This window comes from Branchiostoma floridae, chromosome 14 (genome assembly GCF_000003815.2).
Source record: "Branchiostoma floridae strain S238N-H82 chromosome 14, Bfl_VNyyK, whole genome shotgun sequence".
Lineage (NCBI taxonomy): Eukaryota > Metazoa > Chordata > Leptocardii > Amphioxiformes > Branchiostomatidae > Branchiostoma > Branchiostoma floridae.
This window is the reverse complement of record NC_049992.1, coordinates 7,921,220-7,941,946: the sequence shown is the minus strand read 5'-3', so window position 1 is coordinate 7,941,946 and position 20,727 is coordinate 7,921,220. Positions and strand designations below refer to the sequence as shown.

General features: G+C 42.2%; 1 protein-coding gene across 1 annotated transcript in view; it reads left to right on the top strand.

Moving 5' to 3' along the window:
* The first annotated feature begins 3,101 nt into the window (after window positions 1-3,101).
* LOC118430076 (multiple epidermal growth factor-like domains protein 6) overlaps window positions 3,102-20,727 on the top strand; it is a 119,087-nt gene continuing 101,461 nt past the window's right edge. The window contains exons 1-3 of the mRNA XM_035840784.1: window positions 3,102-4,447; window positions 5,541-5,678; window positions 7,232-7,341. Coding sequence (XP_035696677.1) covers window positions 4,335-4,447; window positions 5,541-5,678; window positions 7,232-7,341 — 361 coding nt within the window. The 5' untranslated portion in view covers window positions 3,102-4,334. The remainder of the gene's footprint in view (window positions 4,448-5,540; window positions 5,679-7,231; window positions 7,342-20,727) is intronic.

The following is a 20,727-nucleotide window of genomic DNA, read 5'->3' as shown; positions in this document are numbered from 1 at the left end:
TGCTCTACCCGTATGTTGCATACAAACAAATAAGCCATCCCATGGATGGCGTAAGATCCTGACCCATGCCTCAAACATGATGAAGAAACTTTACTGTATATAATGAAGACATGAACCTCTTGCTCACTGACCATTAGTTATTCACAGATCCCAATGCGACAATGCGCCTCTTGTAGTGGGTCCCTGTGGACAACTCTTACGTGCTAATAAAACCTTTTAGTACACCCAAAGTGGTTCTAGATACAAAAATGTACTCTTAGATCCCAATCGTTCTACTTTGTTGTCTTTATTGTTGCTCTGTCTCAAAGTGTAAATTATACCAAAGACCAAAGTACAGTGGCTACATTGATTATTCAAATTGATAGGGTCCTCGTTTCCTACAAACCGCAATTTGCCAAAGTCTGAAGGTCTTGTTCTAGAATTCTAGCAAAGAAGACCACAAAAAATATTCGCTCTTTGTCAATGAGGGCCTGACTTGCTCAATTTATGTATAATCTCATGGTGTTTACCTATCAATATCCAAAAGCCGCAAGTATAGAATTCCCGTCATTAACCACCATGGTGATATTTTCACATCTAATACTGGTATGCAAATCCCTTTACATGAAAATGATATCTTTAGATGCTCCTATCTTTTTTCGTTACATATGCCTCATGTTTGAAAGTCACATCATGGAACACAGCGAATGAGTTTTACTCGCTGATTACTGTAAATGCATTTAAAGTTTATATCTATCTATATCTATACTACTACTGGCCAAAACCCACTACGGGGCATCCCGGCCAGGGAAGGGCATCCCGGGTTTGCGGTGATTTTATCTACGCCACAAACCAAGGTGCTTTTATCAAGCACAAACTCAAAGGCCATCACGAAAATCGCTGAACGTCCATGACTCGAAAGGCCAGCTAAAACGACAGTCTGACAGAAACAGTAAGCATGTTTGAAAAAGCCTCCATCCCCCAAATACGTTGCTCTTCCTTTGCTACATCTATTTCACTGTGAGTTGTCCGTCATGTGAAATTATACTGCATGAGATGCCCTCACAAATCTGTTTTTCCGCCTGTAATCTCACAATGAAGAGCGTACATTTATTTGGCACGGTCTTGCCAGAGCTGTCGTTCTATGACTAGACGCTAGTCGTCGCTGCTGTACCATCAATGTTCTGTGTCACTTCATCGGTGCGTAACAAGTCAAGGTGCAGGCGGTTAATCTCCAAGCAGATTCCTCCGGTGGCATAAAACAGTAGCATAAGCTGGGGAAGAAGTTTAGCCGGCAGAGGAGTAAAATTGGCCATGCAGAGGTGAGGCTATGACAACTTCCCATTCTGATACATCCACTATACTACATCCACTAGCCACTACTTACTTTTACTGTAGAGCAAGAACTATTCTGATTCATGAGGAAAGTGGTCAAATCCAAATCAAGATCTAGACCACAGCAAGTAAATTTTATGAAAAAAAAACTGTTCCCTCCCCATATCTACTTGAAGATAATCCTCACGGTTTTCCAGTCCCTTGGGGGGCTTTTGACTGATCCGAGAGTGTGGCGACAGTATTGTAATGTGACACCACCTTGACGTGATTTATCTGTTGTAAGCTGGCGGCAGGTTTGGCAGGGGGGATGATAGCGACGCTAATGGATCCGTCATGACGTAATCGCACCGATACGGCTGTCCTGTCACAGACAGTTGTGGACGTCTTTCCTTTCCCACGCAGGACAGGGGCGGGAGTTGCCTTGTGTCCGGGGCAGAGGAGAAAACATTGTCACCACTCTTCTCAAGTATTCGTTCGGATCCATTGCTCTCTACGATGATATATAGCCGCGTATTTTGTTCCTGAGTACTTTTGAGTGTACCCTATGACGTTAGTTTTTGTTGCCAATTTCCTTCATCTAAAGATCTTTGAAATATCCAAAAGCAAGCTAGTCTTTCCTAGGAGTATTTCCCAACACCTTTCCCATTCCCACCTCAACTTTTCAAGCAGATACACCATTCTGGCTTGCTTTGTACTTGTCGCAGTTTCCGGACGTTTTGTACGCTTTATCCCGACAAGGGGTCCTGGACTTTATACAAAACGTCCTTGGCCTTCCTAACCTTTCTAGGCTTTCTTTTAAAGTATTTTATTATATTAAAAAAAAAACAATCCCGTAAAAATTCCCCGGCTTCCGCTTATGAACTTGGGGGCGGGCAACACTTCCAGCACCGGGAGCTGATGATGGTATGGTCACCAGGCGGTGTAGTCAGTTCCCTCCCGGACACATCCTTGGTGGTCCCGCCGATGTCGGACACGTTCCCCGCGGGCGGCGATGAGTCCGGTGGGACGGGCCGTCCGCGCGCGTGCCTCCTGTCAGCCCCGAATGGCTGGGCGACAGATGGTGTCTTTCTCGGAAGATCTTCAAGCAGATATTGAAAGTGACTGTCTTTTCGATTGATGAGCGCCCGGATGGGACTGTAGGATGGGACGCGCGCGCCTCATTGCAGACACTTGTGCGGCAAACAGCTGTCGATTTATCTTCTATATTCGGGCAGATTTTTTAAATGTTTGTTGCTGTTGTTGTTGTTGTTGTTTGTTATCTACAGCGTCTAAACGTAATCTTAAAGCAGACGCGAGGACCCGCTTCGGCCTCTAGAAAGATGTACTACCTGTATGTAGTAAACGTTGCAAAAAACAATTGCCTAAAAGGCTAAAACACTGCCATTGAGCTGGTGGGTCCTTCAATGGTTCTAACATATAGAGGTTACCAGTTTAGTTAGAGATTATGACCCTACAATACACTGCACGTTGCCATTACTTTACATTTTACATGGCAACTTAGGCTGTTTTTTTTAATTAACCAAGGACGTCCTTGAATCAACGTACAACAAAACGCCAAAAAGATCTTCTCCCGACTTATGTTCGAAGTTTACACGTTCTTCTCTCCGTGTGCACGGGCGCCCCCTAGTGTATCATCACAGAAAGGGAAACCGTGACAAAATGTGTCGCCTGCAAATCGTCCCAGATGACCCAAAAAGATCGGACGGTCCTTTTGAAATCCGGTACAGCTCTTTTTACAGCTTCATCTTTGGCTTCACGGGCGCCCGGATAACGTTATAAGACTAGAACAAGCAATGCTGTGGGTTTATGCATAATACATCAAAGCTTAATGTGTTAAAAGTTTTGAACAAGTATCGTTTACTTCAAAGAGCGCCGACTTGTGTCTTACTTTTTGGGGAGCTCTTGCGACGTTTTCTTGAGGAAACCTGAGACAACGGAGACCCCGTGTGTACACATCTTTTGTCACGAGCGGTGGCGGGTCACGTGACGGGGGTATTCCTGAAAAAGCGGTGGTTAAATTTGTAGGAAGGGGGGCAGGCAGGCTAGTAGGCGTTTGTATCTGTGCGTGCCGACGGGGTCCTGAAAGCGACCCGCTTGTTATGTTGGAATGCCCTCTGGACTGGTCACACCAAGAGTCAAGCCGGGAAAAGTGCTGATTTGAGCCCTGAGGATTTGCAAGATCGCGGTGGTTGCACCGGTGTGGGATTAAACTGTGAAGTTTAGGACGGAAGGAGAGGATACAGTTGTGTGTGTGCGGGGCTGCGTCGGGCCCAGACGAGATCAGGTCTCTCCGCTAAGCCCTGTTGGATTCAGCGGTTGGCGTTTCGGAAACCGGACAGGAAGGGGTGCAGTGTTATTCTGTGCGGCTGCCCCCGGGCATTACGTATTTGTGTGTGGCGGTGCTGCTTTCTTGATATTTCCTCCCGTCGGCTGTCAGTTGAAGTCAGACCACCGCACGAGCACCAGCACAAACCTTTGGTGCTGTCCTCTCTCTCAGTCTTATTATCGCGGAGGTCTCTTTTTGGCGTGTGGCCCACTCGGGTATAATTCAAAATTCTCCCTCAGGATATCGACAATCGTCGCCGTGGTATCGTCGCTGAAGGAGTCAGTAATCATAGACCGTAGACCTAAGGCCAGTGTCGCGGCGAGCCTTGTTGTGTCGTCTCCGTGCTAGACGGCCTTCTAAGCACCCTCTTCTTATATAATTTGGCGGTTTGGGATTCCATTCGGGCAAGAGAAGAGGTTTTATCAACAGACAAGAAGTGGAGACCACTCGAAACAGTTTACCCTGCCGACGATTCCTGACATTTTTTCCCGTGTTGGTTTTCTGATACCGGTTCTCTTCGGGCACTTTGCGCCTATTCGTGAAGAGTTCGCACCACTAGCGTACGGTACAGAACACAAGTCCACTCGGGTCGGGCCTGTGTTGTACTCCATATATTGGCAGCGGTACAACTGGCGGAGTTTTAGGAAGTCATCTGTTTTTTTTCGTACGGCTCTATAGCGGGATATTTGCTACAATGAAGTGGAGAGGCGTACAGGATTTGTTCTGTTACTTCGGACTGTGTTTGCTTTCTGTAGGCCTGAGGGAGACCCTCGCCAACAACTACCAGTACCAACTGTACGCAGACCAGTAAGTACAAGTACCCCTTTTCAATAGGAGCTTGTTATCAACTATTGGGGCACACAAAGGTCGCATACACATTGATCCAAACAATCGGGCGACAATTGCTTGGTTTAATGGGGCTTTTGGAGGATGTATAGAGTTGAGGGGGGTCTTGTTAGCAGTGGAAGAATGGGGTGTTGTACAAGGGGGTTAGCGAAAGGATAGTTACGCTTATGTCATGCTAATCAAGGCTGCCCGTGTAGGAAAATTGGGATGGGTTATTTGGGTATTGTTTCTGTTTCCTTTTGTTATTTGGACATGTCTTTGATGTTGCTAACTACTATTTTTGCTGGTGCCGGTCGGCGGTTACTGGATGAATGAATGATCTTTGGTTGAATGAAGATATTAATTGCACCATCCAATTTATCTTGATAAAACCTCATTGCACCATCTGAATGCTGTGACATGATTTCCAAATGAAGTCTTAAATAGTTTCATCCCAGTATCTGCAATAGTTTTAATCCTTTAACGTTCATTTTAAAGGTTAAGGTAAACTGTTGAAAAAATAAGGAAATAGTACTTGTTGCAATTAGCCAGATTAAAAATGTGGGTACTTTCACAAGTTCAGTGTCGTCTTGGATGTGTTAATGTTAGTATGAGGGTTAACTGTATCCAACATTGTTTATGTTTTCCCCATGTGGTCTTGCGTAGCGTGTCTATGGGAGCAGCAACATTATGTATCTTCAAGGTAGTATATGATTATTATTATTATTAATATGAATGATAATGTCCTTGATATGAGGTAGCGATGCGAAGCAGAGGAAGTGTTGTATTCATACCTTCACTTATAGTTAAGTGTTAGTTTGAGGGTTAACTTTTTTTTTCTATGTCGACCAGGCCTAACACGTGTCCACTAGCAAAGGCAAGACAGAGGAAGCCGTGTATTCATACCATCACACAGAGAGTGACATTCTAGTGTGAGGGTAGTAGTGTGAGGGTAACTTGTTGTTTCTCCATGTGTCCAGGCCTAACGTGTGTCCATAGGAGGTAGTGAAGGCACATCACACAGATAGTGAAGTGTTAGTGTGAGGGTTAACTTGTTGTTTCTCCATGTGTCCAGGCCTAACGTGTGTCCGTACCAGGAAGTAGCGATGGTGGGGCAGAGGGAGCCGTGTGTCCGCGCCTTCACGCGCACAGTCAAGGTGTGGAAACCGAACTGTGGCTCGTACCAAGACTGGTGTGTGGGGTATGAGAGACGGTAAGGCACTGCAGTCTGTCTTTTATTTTTTTCTACTCACATTTGCATTTAGTGATATATAGATATGACTTCTGGGAATTACATTTTTAAAGTTTTTGAGAGCACAGCATGACTCATACAGTAATCAAATGTAAATTCAGTTACAATTGGGATGTTATTTTGAAGGAGGTTTGAAACCATCCTGTAGAGCAACTATGGAATTGCATAGATCTATTTGCGGTGTCATGGTAAATGCCATCAAATTTTCACAAACAAAATGAAAACACCAGAAAATGTTTCAAGACTGACAGTACTCAGCAATGACTGTTTATTTTACTGACAGTTTAGATTGATTAAGGACCCCCATTGAGGAGGGGGTGTAATTATATCAAAGAAGAGGAAATCCTTTATTCCTGAGTCAATTGGTTATGTACATGTCATTGTGAAGGCTGTAAAGTAAATTTTGTAAAGCATAAACTTGCATACTGCTGATAGAAAGTAAAAGCATCCAGAATTGCTCAGGAATGTGGTTTCAAATGTTACAAAAACATAAAAGAAAGCAATTAATTTCACATGCACTGTTTTGACAACATCATTGACACTAGAGTAGCCTTAGACCTACAATTGGCATTATTAACTTGTCTTGTGTCTATAGACTAAACGACAAAGGACATTGCTTTGTAACATTGCATGCCGTGTGTTGTCTTTACTACATTGTTATCAGTTGAGAGTTGTAGCATGGGCCTACAAAATACATACAGGGACTGGAATGTACAGCTTGTTGAAAAGAGACAAAAAGAAAACATTCAAAGTCACAAGTATGGTAGAAATACCATCACTAACACAACAACAAATTACGTCATAAAAATAACAATCACTTGTCTCCAGACAAAACGACCACCATTGTTCTTTACCATCTCTCTGCTGCCTAACCAGTAAACTAGTGTAACTTTGGTTCCAAAAGGCTGCCTTAGTTGGGAGAGGGTTAACACTAGTACTGATGTCTGTGCAGATATACTGAGCATTTCTAAGCACAAACCTCCAAAATTTACAGGGAATGAATTGGAAACGAACGTAACCCAAACAAACACTGAAATAACAGAAGAGAGAAAACATTCAGCCTCACATGTACTCTAGAAGTACTGCAACAACTACATCACCAAATTGTGTCATAAATGTGACAATTACTTGCCTACAGACAAAACAACTCGCATGTTTTGCTCACCAAGTAGAGTAATGCAAAGTACAAATATCCAGAACGTACGTAAGAGATTGGATGGGAAATGTATTAACAGTAAAACAAACAAAAACAGCTTCACGTGTACCGAGTTTACTTTCCATGTGTTAACACTGGGACAGATTGGGCCATAGCCCTAATACAATTGCTCCTAAAGACTTTCCTTGTGTCTATTGCTCTTCAACTCTTATAGACTGAGCATTGTGTAGAGAACCCCTCTTCTGACCCCAAACTGTTTGCCTTCTTCCTTCGACTCAGTGTTCCCCCGGTCACAAGTATTTGCCGAATGCAAATAGTGACTTCTCTCCCCTCACAAGTATTACTTTCACGTCCGCAGAACGGCATACTACACGGCGTATCGGCAGGTGTACCGGTCCACATACCAGACCAACTATCGCTGTTGCCAGGGCTACCAGCAGCTGAACCGAGAACCGGGATGCATGTATCGTAAGTCGGCGTCCCTTCCTAATCTTCTAACGTAAAGCGGCTCCTCTATTCAGGCTATCAAGCAGAGCCCAAAGCAAGCAGTGGGTTTGTGTGGTTAAGTAGCCTTTGTCAATGGGGACGGAGCAATTAAACGGAGATGAGCAAACCAGGGCACCAGTTTGCACCGTATTGTGACACGAAGGGCACACATTTGTAGTAACATTTCTGCTGGATAGGTAAAGTCCTCTGTTGAGGCAACGCACATTAAGAGTTAACGGTGATCTGGGGCATGTGTACTTTTCCATTGGAAGGGTAACCTTTCCTATTGTTACAATGCCAAATAGCAAAAATCAAACCTCCCCGAACATATTTAAAGATTTACAGTTATTGAGAAGCTGCAAACCAAAAGTTACTGTCTGAGTTTTGGGTCAATGTACTTTTCCTCTAGTAGAAGTAGTGATTTACACAGCACTTCATAGATATTAATCAACGTTTAAAAGAAAAACCTTCCCATCCACACTTGATGATGCCAATCCAGACCCTTTTCTGGATAAGGTTGAAGCCAACTACTGGTTATATATCTTGCGGTGGCCTCTAAGTGAACCACAGGGCAGGAACGACATTTGTGGGTCATGGGGAAACCATACCAGTGATCAGTGCTGCCTGATTTATGTGGGAAGCCTGCATGGTCAAGTCTGTCCATTGACACAGTTAGCCTGGGGTGAGCCACTCAGGGAAATGGTACAGTCTGGAGGCCATGAAGGACATCCTCTGGAGATCTCAAATCTGATTGAGAAATAGAGGAGGAGAGTGAGAAAGGGAGAGGGGTAAGAGAGACAGGCTATCAGAGAAAGAGAGAAGTAGACAGAGATAAATAAAGTGAGTGAGAGAGAGAAAGACAGAGAGGAGGAGGGAGAGAGAAAGAGAGAGAGAGGGGGGTGAGAATGAGAGTGCAAGACTTACATGATATCAATTGTAGAAATTAGGTATTTTCCATCTCTTGTCCTAACAAGAATATTATCACAAACTTCTCGTGGTTTCTAAATACCTTTATCTTGTTTTGAAAAGTACAATGAATTATGGCCATTGATGTCACTAAAGGATTGGGGTGTTGGTGTTGGGCTGAAGTGTTCTCCTCTAGAAAGGTTTTCAGAGAGATTAGGGTATGTGCCTGGTAATGCCACTTCACGTTAATCTGGCTTTGCAGGCTTATCAGGACAGCTCATTACAACAGGATGCTGGGAAAACCACAGGGATTCTATCACTTGATGCTATCTGAAGCAGTGTCTGGGAACCAGGCTCTGTGTGAGCCAGAAAGGAGGTCTGTATGGGGGGTCTCTATACAGGTTACAGGGAATTTTGAGGGCTGACTATAATCTCCAAGCAGATCCTACGGTAGCATAAGATAGTATCAAAAGGTGCCAGAGGAGTAAGGCCGGCCTAGGAGTGCAAATGTACACCTCTTGGCTGACTACATTCCTCAGAACTTAAGTACTATCTTATGCCATTGTAGGATCTGCTCTGAGATTAGGCTGACTCCACTTTGCCTTTACACTTTCCACTCATTCAAAATTCGAAATCTTCCCTGCACATTTGGCAAAATTGCTGATAACGCTTTACATCAAATCAGTGCAGTGGTCTAGAATTTACGTAAAACTGGAACAGCTGATTATGCCTTATATCAGATGGCATGTGGAGTCCCAGACAAGAGACTGAATGACATCCTGTGCAACTGTTGCAGGGGATCACTGGCCAAGATCTGTTGGGTTTTCCGCAGCAATAATAGAAGCCCCCACCTTCTATCTGGCCCAGTAGGCAGCACAAATAAATAGAGGGTTTGGACTGAGGTCAGGGGGGAAACTTGAGAACAGAGCTCTGACTGCTTGGCTGGCTCAGTGTACTGTTCATTTAGACTAGACAGAGGATTTCAAAGAATTGGATAGTCAGATTTGATATCTAGAACAGATTCTGTATCTAAATATGAGCTCGGAACAGATTTTGTATCTGAATCTGAGCTCATGGAAAACAATGGGTGGAGGCAAAAGTGCTAAAACAGCAATAACTGTTAGGGTAGAGTGCTCATTTTGCATTTGGGAGGTTTAACAAGGAAAACTTAAGGGAAACACCTCAGGCTATACAGAAGCTTTTGACAAGGAGAGTAAACCCTTACAATCCTGTGCACACATTTTAATTGGCTTTAAACTTTCCTCAGATTCTCACTCCAATAATAGAGATGTTGTTGCTGTAAACAGATGCAGGCTGGTTCCTTTCTGTACTGTGATGCTTGGTTAGAATTTCATTCCAATAATCTGTTTACTTATCCAAATTATGTGAAGTAAATTGCAGAAGATTGGTTCATTTCAACTACAAATCCATTCAACAGAAACTGCTTGGTTAGGATTTCTCAGTTTGGGGAAGGAAAGAAGTACAGTTCCGCTTTTTTCATGAAGGAAATGCTTATGCAGGATCATTTTCACTGTGGTAGCCGGTTCATTTTTGAAGGATGGTTACACCTTCATTTACATTTAGAAATTACCCTTTCTTTAAGTTAAAGCAAACAACAAAAGCTTGGTTCGAATTTCACTGTTTTAAGCTCTTTTATAGTTTTAAATAGAAGTTTATCCGAAATATTAAACAGTAAACCAACAAAGATTTCCTTATTTCATGAATTCAGCAAGTGAAATCCTGTCTGCTGTAAGATGCAGTTTCCCATGATAATTCATTTACCAATTTGCAGCCACAGAAATTGGTTCATTTCATCAAATAAAATCTTTTATGTAAGGAAATGCCGGGTTAAAACTTAACTGCAACTGTCATGTTCATTAATATTGAAAGAAGTAGTTTTTTTTCTCATTTTCCTCACTAGTAGAGCTATTTCCAAAACTTGGTTAGTATTTCAAGTTGGTAATACGCTTTTTAATAAAGATTTTTTGTCCTAATTATGAAACAGAATTGCTTCATTCGAACAGGGAGTCCCTTTGTGTAACATTTTCCCAGTGGGCTTTTCTGGAAGGGACCCCCATGAGGTGCATGCTGGGATACATGGCATGTCTGACTGATCCTTATCAAGCTGATTGATCAGAGGGAAAGTTAAAGGGGTGGAGATGAAAGGGAAGGTCAGGATGAGAGTAGCCCTCTGCAGGAATCCTCAGCCAGTTAGGCTGTGTTACACAAGCTCTCCCTGTCAGGATCTGGGGTTGGGAGCTTGTGGCCATTAACCTAGGGCTCTCTCCAACCTTTAATTTTTTTCCTGTCAAACTCTTTGTTTTGGGAGCTAATGTTGTTAATTTCCTACGTTAGATCTGTGTTGTGTCATGAAGTCCGGATTTTTGGGATGGAATGAGTGAAATTTGTCTCCACCTGGGACAGAAATTTACCCTAGTTTCTAGATAGATAATGACATATAGATAATTCTACCATTCCTTGGAGTTAATCTCCAAGCAGATCCTATGGTGGCAAAAGATAGTATCAAAACCAGGCAAATGAGGAATGTAGCTGGCCTAGTAGTGTAGACTCTAATATGAGATAATATCCTCATGGCCAAATGCAGAGACTCTCACCCCAATTTCTATTAGATAAATCAGTCTAAAATAGTCCACAGTCTGGAGTCTAAAATAGCCTGATATGTACATGGTAAAGCTGATTAAAATGGTGCCATCTCCATGGCCGAATGTGGAAAGATGTCCTCCTAGATGTGTCTCCACAGATATGGTGAGAGTGATGGGCTGACAGCTAATTTGTCAACTTGCATTAGGGCTGGATTAAACAAGATAACGAGAGAGATGTTGTCTTTTTGGACAGATTCAGAATTCAGATTCTGAGCTTTGAATGGTGCTTAGAGTTAGGTATCAAGGCATTGGGTGTGAAAAGTTGTTCCGTTATTGTGTGACATGACCAACCTCTGTATTGTGCCTTTGTTGTGTTGCATTAGAAGGTAGAAGAAGGTGGTTATCTTTGACAAAGTTCCCGTTCTCTAGTAGAACTTGCTCTGCAACTTGTCCTGTCTTGTAGCAAGGGAAAAGAAGTATTTATATATGTCAGTTTGCTTCTTGGGTTTGATGTTTGTTTGTTGTATTTGTGTGGGAAGGTGAAAAGGTCAAGGGTGCAGCGACCTTGGATTCAAGCCTGTCCCTAAGGTGTTAATCAGTTTATCAGCTTAGGGATTAAAGTGTTTTTCAGCAACACAAAGAGTTCAAGGTTGTGTTGCATTCTTGAATTTGTGATTAGCTGATCAAGGCAGCTCCTGGCTTCCCAGTGAGAAGGTAAAGGTCCTATAGCCTTTTTGTTTTAGGCAGTAGGGGTAGTGTGTTGTTATCCATTGTGACTAGGGCTAGGAATACCAGGATTGTGCAGGAATCGAACCTGGGACCTCTCGGTCTGGTGTCCACTAGCCTAGCCACCCGGTCATTCAATGCCAACACATTCCTGGTAATAGTATTCCTGATTTGTTTTCTTTTCTAAATTAAACTCCTATTACAACCTTCCTGGTATTATTATACATGTACAACCTTAATTGGAACAGGACATTCCTACCTGAAGAACTCTACTCTACTCTTACTGCAGTCTGGTATATTGTGTGATTTTATAAACTCCCTTCTAGTCTTACAATGGGCAACTCTTTCAAATTTCAACCCCTTTAAAGCTTTCCTTGGATATCTAGCATTCTAACCCTTTTAGTTTTAAACCATTCTAAAGCTTTCCTGGAAAAAAGTGTAACTCTAAAACCCCTATTCGATTGTTGCTATGCAGCTAAACCATTGTGTATGTCCTCTAATACACTATGCATTGCTGCAGTGAAAGACAAGAGACGTTTAGTTTATCATTTCAGTCTTATCATTCAGCATTGGGCTCCATGTGGCAGTAAAGGGAAGAAGGGGTGAGGGGGTGGGAAGACCTGGTGCTAGAATGGCAATGACAGTAAAACTGAAAGCTAATGTAGACAGTGGTCGGTTCAATACTGTAAAAGGGGAAATCTTTTTGATAATTACTAGGAAAATAGAGTATTCAGAGTTTGTAATTGGAACTGCCATGCAGGGTTGTGCTGTAAAAGGGAAAATGTTTGCAGCAGCTTTAAGAGTTAATGGCAAAAAATGTGAACATAAAACATATGACAGTGAGAATTCCCTTTTTTACAGTCAGTACTTCCAAATGCTCTTAAATCAGAGCAAAAGGTAGCATATGTAAAAGAATATTTAGCGATTTACAGTATGACACTTTTTTTTTTTTCAAATTTGGAGGGGGTAACCTCCAGCAGGCAACGCAGGTTGCTGGATGAATAGTAAAAATTGGCCAAACAAGACAAAAAAACATACCAGAGCAGTTAGATGGCCAAGGAGTACAGTTTGCAATCTAAGGACTCTATTCCATGGCTATCTATCCCCTCTGATGTGTTTTCTGTCTTATTTCACCAATTTCTACTATTTTTCCCACGACTTGTGGAGCCTGGTAGAGGCTAGGAGGGGGGCTCCTATCCCTTTCACTTTAATGCCCATCCCAGCATGAGCGTGTGTTCAATTAGCAATGAACCCTCCCTTTCCTAGTAAACAGCTTTCTTAAAACTACCCCCTGCAATTTTTCAAATTAGAAATATCCCTTGACAGGCTATACTTCTACTTTTTTTGTATCCTGTCCTGTATCTGAACCAGATGTCCGAGCTAAAGGAGAGGAGTGATTAGAGAATGAATGCACTTTGATCTTGGCTGTGACAGGGAGACAAAGGATTGCTTGTTTCTACGCGGTGGCCTCAAAAGTATCAGTGCGATGTCAGTACATTAGTAGTGCCTTAGTAGTACATTAGTAGTACTCTATTACTAACAGTACAATAGTGCTTTGCACAGAGAAGTTTATTGCATTTAAGCAAGCACAGCAAATATCACAACAATACCAGATAAACTTGTATATGCATGTACAGGATGTATTTGATTGCCTTGTTTATTTTGAGTTTGTTTTGTCCAGACAAATATAACAAACAAATGGCTTAACAAAACAGTTGAAAATAAACACAAACTACTGGGGTTTCCATTTTTCTAGGGCACTTAACATCTAAAATAAATATGTATAGGCAAATAAATAAACCAGCTTCACATGCAATATAACAAAACATGGTTTTCAGAATAGCATCCATGAGTGAGGAGTTATCAGTGAGTCCCAAGCATGTTCTGTAGATTGTGAAATGCCTAGGGTGGTCTTTTTCCTGATTTTTTGCAGTGACTGCTAAACGTGAACTTATCAAACAGTGAACAAAAGCACCCTTTCGTTTTTTCCCTATTATAATTCCCCGTAATGAATTTACAAATCACAGTACTTCCCAATCCCAGACAGGACGTCCATGCAGATCTGACCAGGTTCTCACCCCTCGGACCATGTGAACTGATATACACCCCATGTCACGAATAAACACCCCTATCGCTAAGTACACACGGCGAAGTGCGCCCACAAAAGACGACAAGGAGTCGGAATGCCTGTGCTTTTTTTCTCTTGTGACTATTGCGGCGTACGAATTTAGAAAGCGGCATCCGAAGGTAAACACTAGCGACCTTCCGGGTCGATCGTCTGGCGGTGGCCCAGAATTGTCTCTGTTGTGTCCAAATGTGTTGTATATCTCGCACTGGCAGGGGGTGATATCAGAACAGTTGTGTTTATTTTCAAATAAACTGTCATCTTCTCTAAATCTGTCTAATAGGCCGGCAAGTGGTAGTTTGAAAACAATCAATCACTGCAATGCTTTGCAACTAGATGGTAAAGCAAGGCTTAAAAAAATCAAGTGGTGTGTGCAGACCCGTGTGGCGAGGCTAGCGGACACGAGATCGTGAAGTCATGGGTTCGATTCCTGGCATATTCCTGGATGGACGTTTTGTCCTTTATCGTCAGTTCGAGGTTGCCCACTTTTCTTTACCTTTACCTTTATTCAATAAAGCTTTTCCTTTGATGACTTAGACATGATTATTAGTGTAGTCTTATATAAGAAAGACTTTGGTATCTAAAAGGCCTGCAACATTGACTTGAGAAAATATTTGGGAACATACCAGCAAAGGTAGAACTAATTTTCCAAACACATTTGAGATAAAGGTAAATTACGAGCACAGCCATATCACATGGGTTGAGAATGTGGAGCCACAGCAGTAAATACGGGGTGAAATGTGTGGTGTTACAGGAATTACAACCCCTGGCCTTCAACCTGAGTCATGAACTCCAAGGCCAGGCTTGCAGCTTCCACTGTCTTACTCTCCAAGCAGAGGTTAGGCTTTGGCTTTTTTTGTATGTTTTTTTTGTTTGTATTTATCAGGCTTTCAATTTTGCAGGCCAGTTCAGTCTTGCTTCGGAGCTATGCAACATTATAATTATCATTTCATTTTTCTAACTTTTGCAATCTATCAGCCTCCAAGTGAGACTGGAGATAGACAACAAATCAAGTGCATCAAGCCATCCCTTATACCTTTACCCCGCCTGTACTATGTTAGACAGTGAGAGAATGGACCAGTTTTAGCTTTATTTAGGATTGACTAAGTAATAAATAATGGCTAAAATACCCCACAAATTTTCCACAATCCATTGTGTTTCTGTCCTACTAGTCCTCCTGGTTATAGGAGAAACCCTGTGCAGCACTCTACACCATCACTTGATATGGTTCTCCAGAATGCACTGAAACAACAAACTCTCCAACTTCAAACAAACCCCTGCAAACTGATCCCAGGCTGCGTTATGTGGGGTGACAAGCCCTAGCCAGGCAGGGGTCCTCCTCCAAAACCAGCATCTATCAACCAAACTTTGCCCAGGCCTAGGGTCGTAAATCATGGGCCAACAGAGGAGCCTGCAGTGTTTTGACAAATGGTATGGTTCAGTTGGGGACAGAGAAGAAGAGATACTTGCCCTGAACCCCAGCTCGTATTTTGCCATGTCGTGCAAGTTAGTTATTTTTGAAGGACGCCACTTTTGAAAACTGCTGATTCAGCTTGTTTTTGCTCATGCTTATTTCTTGTATGTTGAACTTTGTATCTTTCATTCAACACAATATTTCTTCTAATTTCATTTGCAGGATTGCCAAACAATAAATGAGGAAATTAAGAGTTCTCTAAGACAGGTTGTCATTCATGATTTCTTTCAATATGCAGATTGGGCCATAAAAGAGAAGTGTGTCAATTGCTAGAAAGATTTGAAACTCAGCACACACATGTCATAGATTTTAAATCATGGGTAGTCAGAGAGCCTACATTGTTTTGACAAATGGTTCAGTTCAGTTGGGGACAGGAAAGAGCCCCTTGCCCTCTGCCCAGCTCATATTTTGCCAAGTCCTGATGTTATTTGTTTTCATTGATGCCACCCCTAAAACTGCTGAGACAGCTTTCAGATCACTCTCTGGGCTGTGTTGTGATATTGATATTTCTTGACATTTCTGTGATGTTTGTTCATTAGTGCTAGTTCTGCTACCTCTGAACTCCGCTTCCAGTCAAGTTTGACCTTTTTGCGGTGACACTACTTCCCACTCACTTCTTGCCACTCTCGGGACTTACTTTGTATTCAAATAATTATCTAGACACAGCAACTCTGTACAGTGAGGCAACAATATCAAGGAACCACTCACTAATCATAACCTACAACAGAGGCTAAAAGTAGCCTCTTTTGCTGACTTCTAGCAGTCCTGGCTTTTTTTATTTTTTGGGAGCCCTGCTGATTCGAGATTTTCAAGTGGAACTCCCTCTTCCTAACCTCCAAGCAGATCCTATGGTGCCATAAGATAGTATCAACACTGGCCAAGGAGTATAGCCAGTCAAAGGGTGTCAGGCGGTCACTGGTAGCATACACACTCCTAGGCCGGCTTTGCTTCTCTGCCAGCTTTTGATACTACATCTTAGATGCTACCGCAGGATTTGCTTGGAGGTAACCTCTCCCAACATTGGAGAAACTTTTAAAATCTTAAGTCAGCACTCCCGCAGAAATATGAAAGCCAGAAGTCTGTGAAGGAGGCTTGGCAAAAGGATCAACAGCCATCAGTATCCCCACATTCTCACCTAAGTAAAGTAAAAAGCCCTGCATTGTGAGTGAAGATATCCCCATATCCCTGCTATCAGCGAAATTATAGGGTCTGCTCCACTATCAGCTGTCCTGATCTCTCCTAATTTGGGTTGATGGAGTGAAATTATTTGAGCAGACATCTTGTATGAATCACCCTTTTGTTGTAGGAGAGATAAAGATGCTTGTTTTGGAGTCAGGAATCAGTCAGTGATCTGTGTGTGGGGTGGGTCTGTGCAGTCTCATATCCTGTCTCTGATCATGGACCGTAGGCCTCAGAATTGTTGTTGAGCAAGGGACCAAAGAAAAGTCTGTGTGACACAAACTCTGGTGTCCAGGGCTGTAACTGGCCGGTGAGGGTTGGCAAATGATAAGTGAAAGTAAAAATTATCTTTTATATGTCCCTTGATGGAAAATTTTTCTGTCATTTTCATTGTAAGGACTAAGGTGATCCCAAATTTGCATAGTCCATTAAATCTCATTTTCCAACAAATTGCAGTTATCATTGTCCTAGTTAATGGTGTAGAATAAAAGCAGGTAGAATGATATCTTATGCCAATTACACACAAAGTTCTACAGTTGAAACAAAAGTGGCAAGTAGACCAGTCCCCTGGCTCGCGGGATTTGAACCCAGGCCTTACTAACCCAACATCACAACCACTAGGCCTAAAGGTCCGACCAGTTCGACGAGTCAGTTGGTGGTGCATGAACTCCATTCTTACCCGGTGTTTTCTGAAACGTCCTACAATTTCAGCTACTGTAGGACTAGTACTAGTAGTAGGAGTTCCAGATGTCAAAAGCAGTGTCTGGTCTGTTGCTAATGACCATAATTCAACACTAAAGACTAGTTTGGTGGCCTGTAATAATGTTTATCGTCTTTTAACGTCAGACATGTGAAATTACGGTTTTGATAGCTTAATTGTCAAAGCCAAGGTACCTGTATATCAGAGCAAGTCTCTACTCTTCTGCAAAACTGTACACAGCAGGCACCACCTGTGGAGCATACTACACAGACAGTTTATCATGGAAAGGTGTGAAACACACCAATTACACTGTAATTAATACCTGCATGTGCCCTTGTAATGTGCCACCCCGTATCCTCACCTCAGCTGGGCTCCATTCAAGTGGGCTCCATTGTTGAAAAATCGGAAACTGTAGGCCAATTTATGGGAGTTAAATTATACTTGTCCAAAGACTCCAAAGGAATAAACTATTCTGCCTTTTGTACATGCAAAGCTAGCATCACTGTCAATATTGGTCTACAGTAGTGCAGTCTAATGGCCAAAAGGTTGCGGAATTTCAGAATTGAGAGAGACAAGCATACTTTTTTGCCTGAAAGTCTACCCTGTTACATGGGACATTTGACTTGGAGATCTGCGAACACCTGCCATTCCCCTAAGACTAAGTTACTAAGAGTAAGATTACGCTGTGTTTGAGAGTAAAAGACTTGTATTCCAACCAAAAATATCCTTTTGAGCTCACAGTCCAGTCAGGAGAGCTGATTTTCCTGCTCTATGACATAGGATTTAGGACTGAAAGAGATGAGAATTCAGAAACTCAGGATTAGAAAACTCTACCATGCTTCTTCAGTTACCCTATTCACTTCCTTTCCAAACTTTTACAAGGGTGGTGGTGGGGAGGGGGGGGGGGGAGAAAAAACGTAAATGAGGATGGTATCCACGCCAGAAAAACTCTCAGACAGTGCTCACAGTTGCCTCAAGATCAGCTGATGTACTTTTATGATTTCAAAGACAAGTTTAGTTATGGTACAGCACACCAAAGGTTACAAACATGCTGTGATTCAGTTCAGTGTTGAAATAACAAATACCAAACCCAGGTCAGTAGCAGTAACACACTATACTAAGTATGTAGAGGCAAAATGAAACCCTTGACCCTGTGATCTTGTAAATTATTAAAGACTGAGAAGAGTGCAAATACCGAGCCCAGGGGGAGGGGGGAGTTATGCTAGAGGTCAAGAAGAACCTACTGACAATGACCTTGTGGTGAAGACACACATACCAGCACAAGCCTAGGGGTTGTATAGAATGTGACCCGTGTACCCTCTGGACTGCCTTGTCAAAAGAGTCTTAATTTCCAAATCTTGAAATGCCTGCCAAAAGTACAGTCAAAACTTCCCAAGAGCATAGAAGACCACTGAGAATGTGGTCGATATGGACAGGTGGTCACTTATAAGACAGGATTCTTAATGGGAAAAAAAGCAAATAGTGGTCACATTGGCCAGGTGGTTCTTATGTAGTGGTGGTCACTTACACAGATTTGACTGTAACGTTATGTAGGAAAAACCCTAAAACTGCAGGAGACTAAATTCTTGGATTACTGATGGCATTATTGTGAACTTACCGGGTATGAGATTTTGTAGTCTGGAATGGAAGAGGAAAGGCTTATTTTGAGCCCTGCAAAGGATCTAGACTAAAAGCAATGTCAAACAAGGATTAGAGGTCTTCAACATTATAGCCTTGAGACTCTCCAGTGATTCCAGTTACTCCCACCATTTTTGTGGGATGATGCCACATAAACTTCATTTCATGGATGACAGGTTGAATTCTGAGACACATTTTGGTTCAACACCTCTTCTGAACTGAACTCTTCTCCCCAGAGATAAGAAGACAATCTAATACTTTTTTTTTTCTAATCCATCTGAAAAATGCTAAATGATACTGTCATACCTACCTACCTAGTCCCTTGACCTCCAGGTCGTACTGTCATACATGACAATAAAATTGCCTCAAGGCCCTTTGTAACACTGATACAAGATGAGAAAATACATATACAAAATGTATGTCCAACAACTTATTCCACTCCTAGCAAGACATTTAGTAGGCTAGACAGCTCTTGCTCTGACTGAGGAAAGGGAAACACAACACACAGCAGTAAGATCCTTTGATGTTTTTGTATATGTAGCAAGGTTTTGTTGTTTACTGAGTGGTAGCTGGGGGCCTTTGCCTTGGCAAAAGCATTTGGGCCAAACAGCAGTTTGTCAAGCAACTGCATATCATGATTTTGGAAATGGTTGAACCATTTCAATGGTTGAACCATTTCCAAAATCGATTGAGCCATTTCCAAATCATATACAGTTGCTTCAGTAACTGCTATTTGGCGGATCTTATTACCTGGATGTCTAACCTTAATTGACGTACAAAAACTGAAAAAGCAATGTTTTGTTTCAAGCACACCTTAACTAACTCATACTCTCACCAATTATTTGCTCTTCTCAAACATGAGACTTAAGCCTCAGCTTCTTTTCCGAAGGACGATAAACAAGGAGCGACTAATCCAGACGTGTGTCAGGCCCTTTTTGCCTTAAGACGTTGTCTGGATTTGTCTTGCATGTCTTGCTGAACGTAGAAACATTTTTGGCATAGCTCAGCTTAGTGGACCTCAGCCAGTGGTATGTGGTTACATGTTAACACTACTTGGAAACAGACCAGAAAGAGTGTTGTGTGGTTGGGCATGGTAATGAATGACATTTGCATATAGCCTGGGTACCATCCGAATTCTACCAGGGCTTCTTATACTAGAAGTGAGTGTAAGGAGCCCCGGTAGAATTCGGATGGTATCCAGGCTAATTTGCATAGGGAAGCAGTGAGAGAATACCGAGCAAATCCCTAGAAGAAATGTGAAGAAAGATAGAGAGAGGGAGGGAGGGAGAGAAAGAGAGAGGAAAAAAGGAAGGAGACTTGAAGTTTGAAATATCAATTGTCTTTTTGTTGAGTATCTCCATTAAACTACAGGTAGTAAAATATTATTTCAATTTGAAAGATTTATAAATGCTTTTCATGTGGTACATGAAACTTAAACTGCATCATAACTCACTGACTCAGGGACAAGTAGCACTTACTTAGAATTAATCAGATTTTCCCAAATCCAACTGTCTACCCTAATGTCAGCAGTGTTTATACATCTGCACTTTGATATCAACAAGTTGTATAAACTTAATCGTTCATTAACCCCCTGGCAAGGTCCTTAGGAAGTTTATGTATATACAGCAGTAGGAACAGTGAAGCTAATCTCGTCTGTTTGGGTACATAGTGGTTTGGTAATGTTTACTGTTGGGTGCTTGAAAACCCAGTATAAACATGATATACTGGTACGTCTAAGCCATCCTGTCTCCACACTTACAATGTACACCACCTATAATCTGAAATAAGACACTTTAAAGGCCACCTAGGGAAAAGCCATTAAGAGTCAAGTGCTTACTGAGTGAGTTTTAATTGAGTTTATAGCTAACCACATGCCCTGGCTACCCTGTGGGTCGGACAGCTGAAATGATGTTAGGAAATCCCGGCCAGTGGGAAGAAGAAACTTGAGCCGTTGGGAAGGCATACTTGATGCTTCCCTGGAATTCGACTGATCCGTTATCAATGTCGGTGCGGAGCT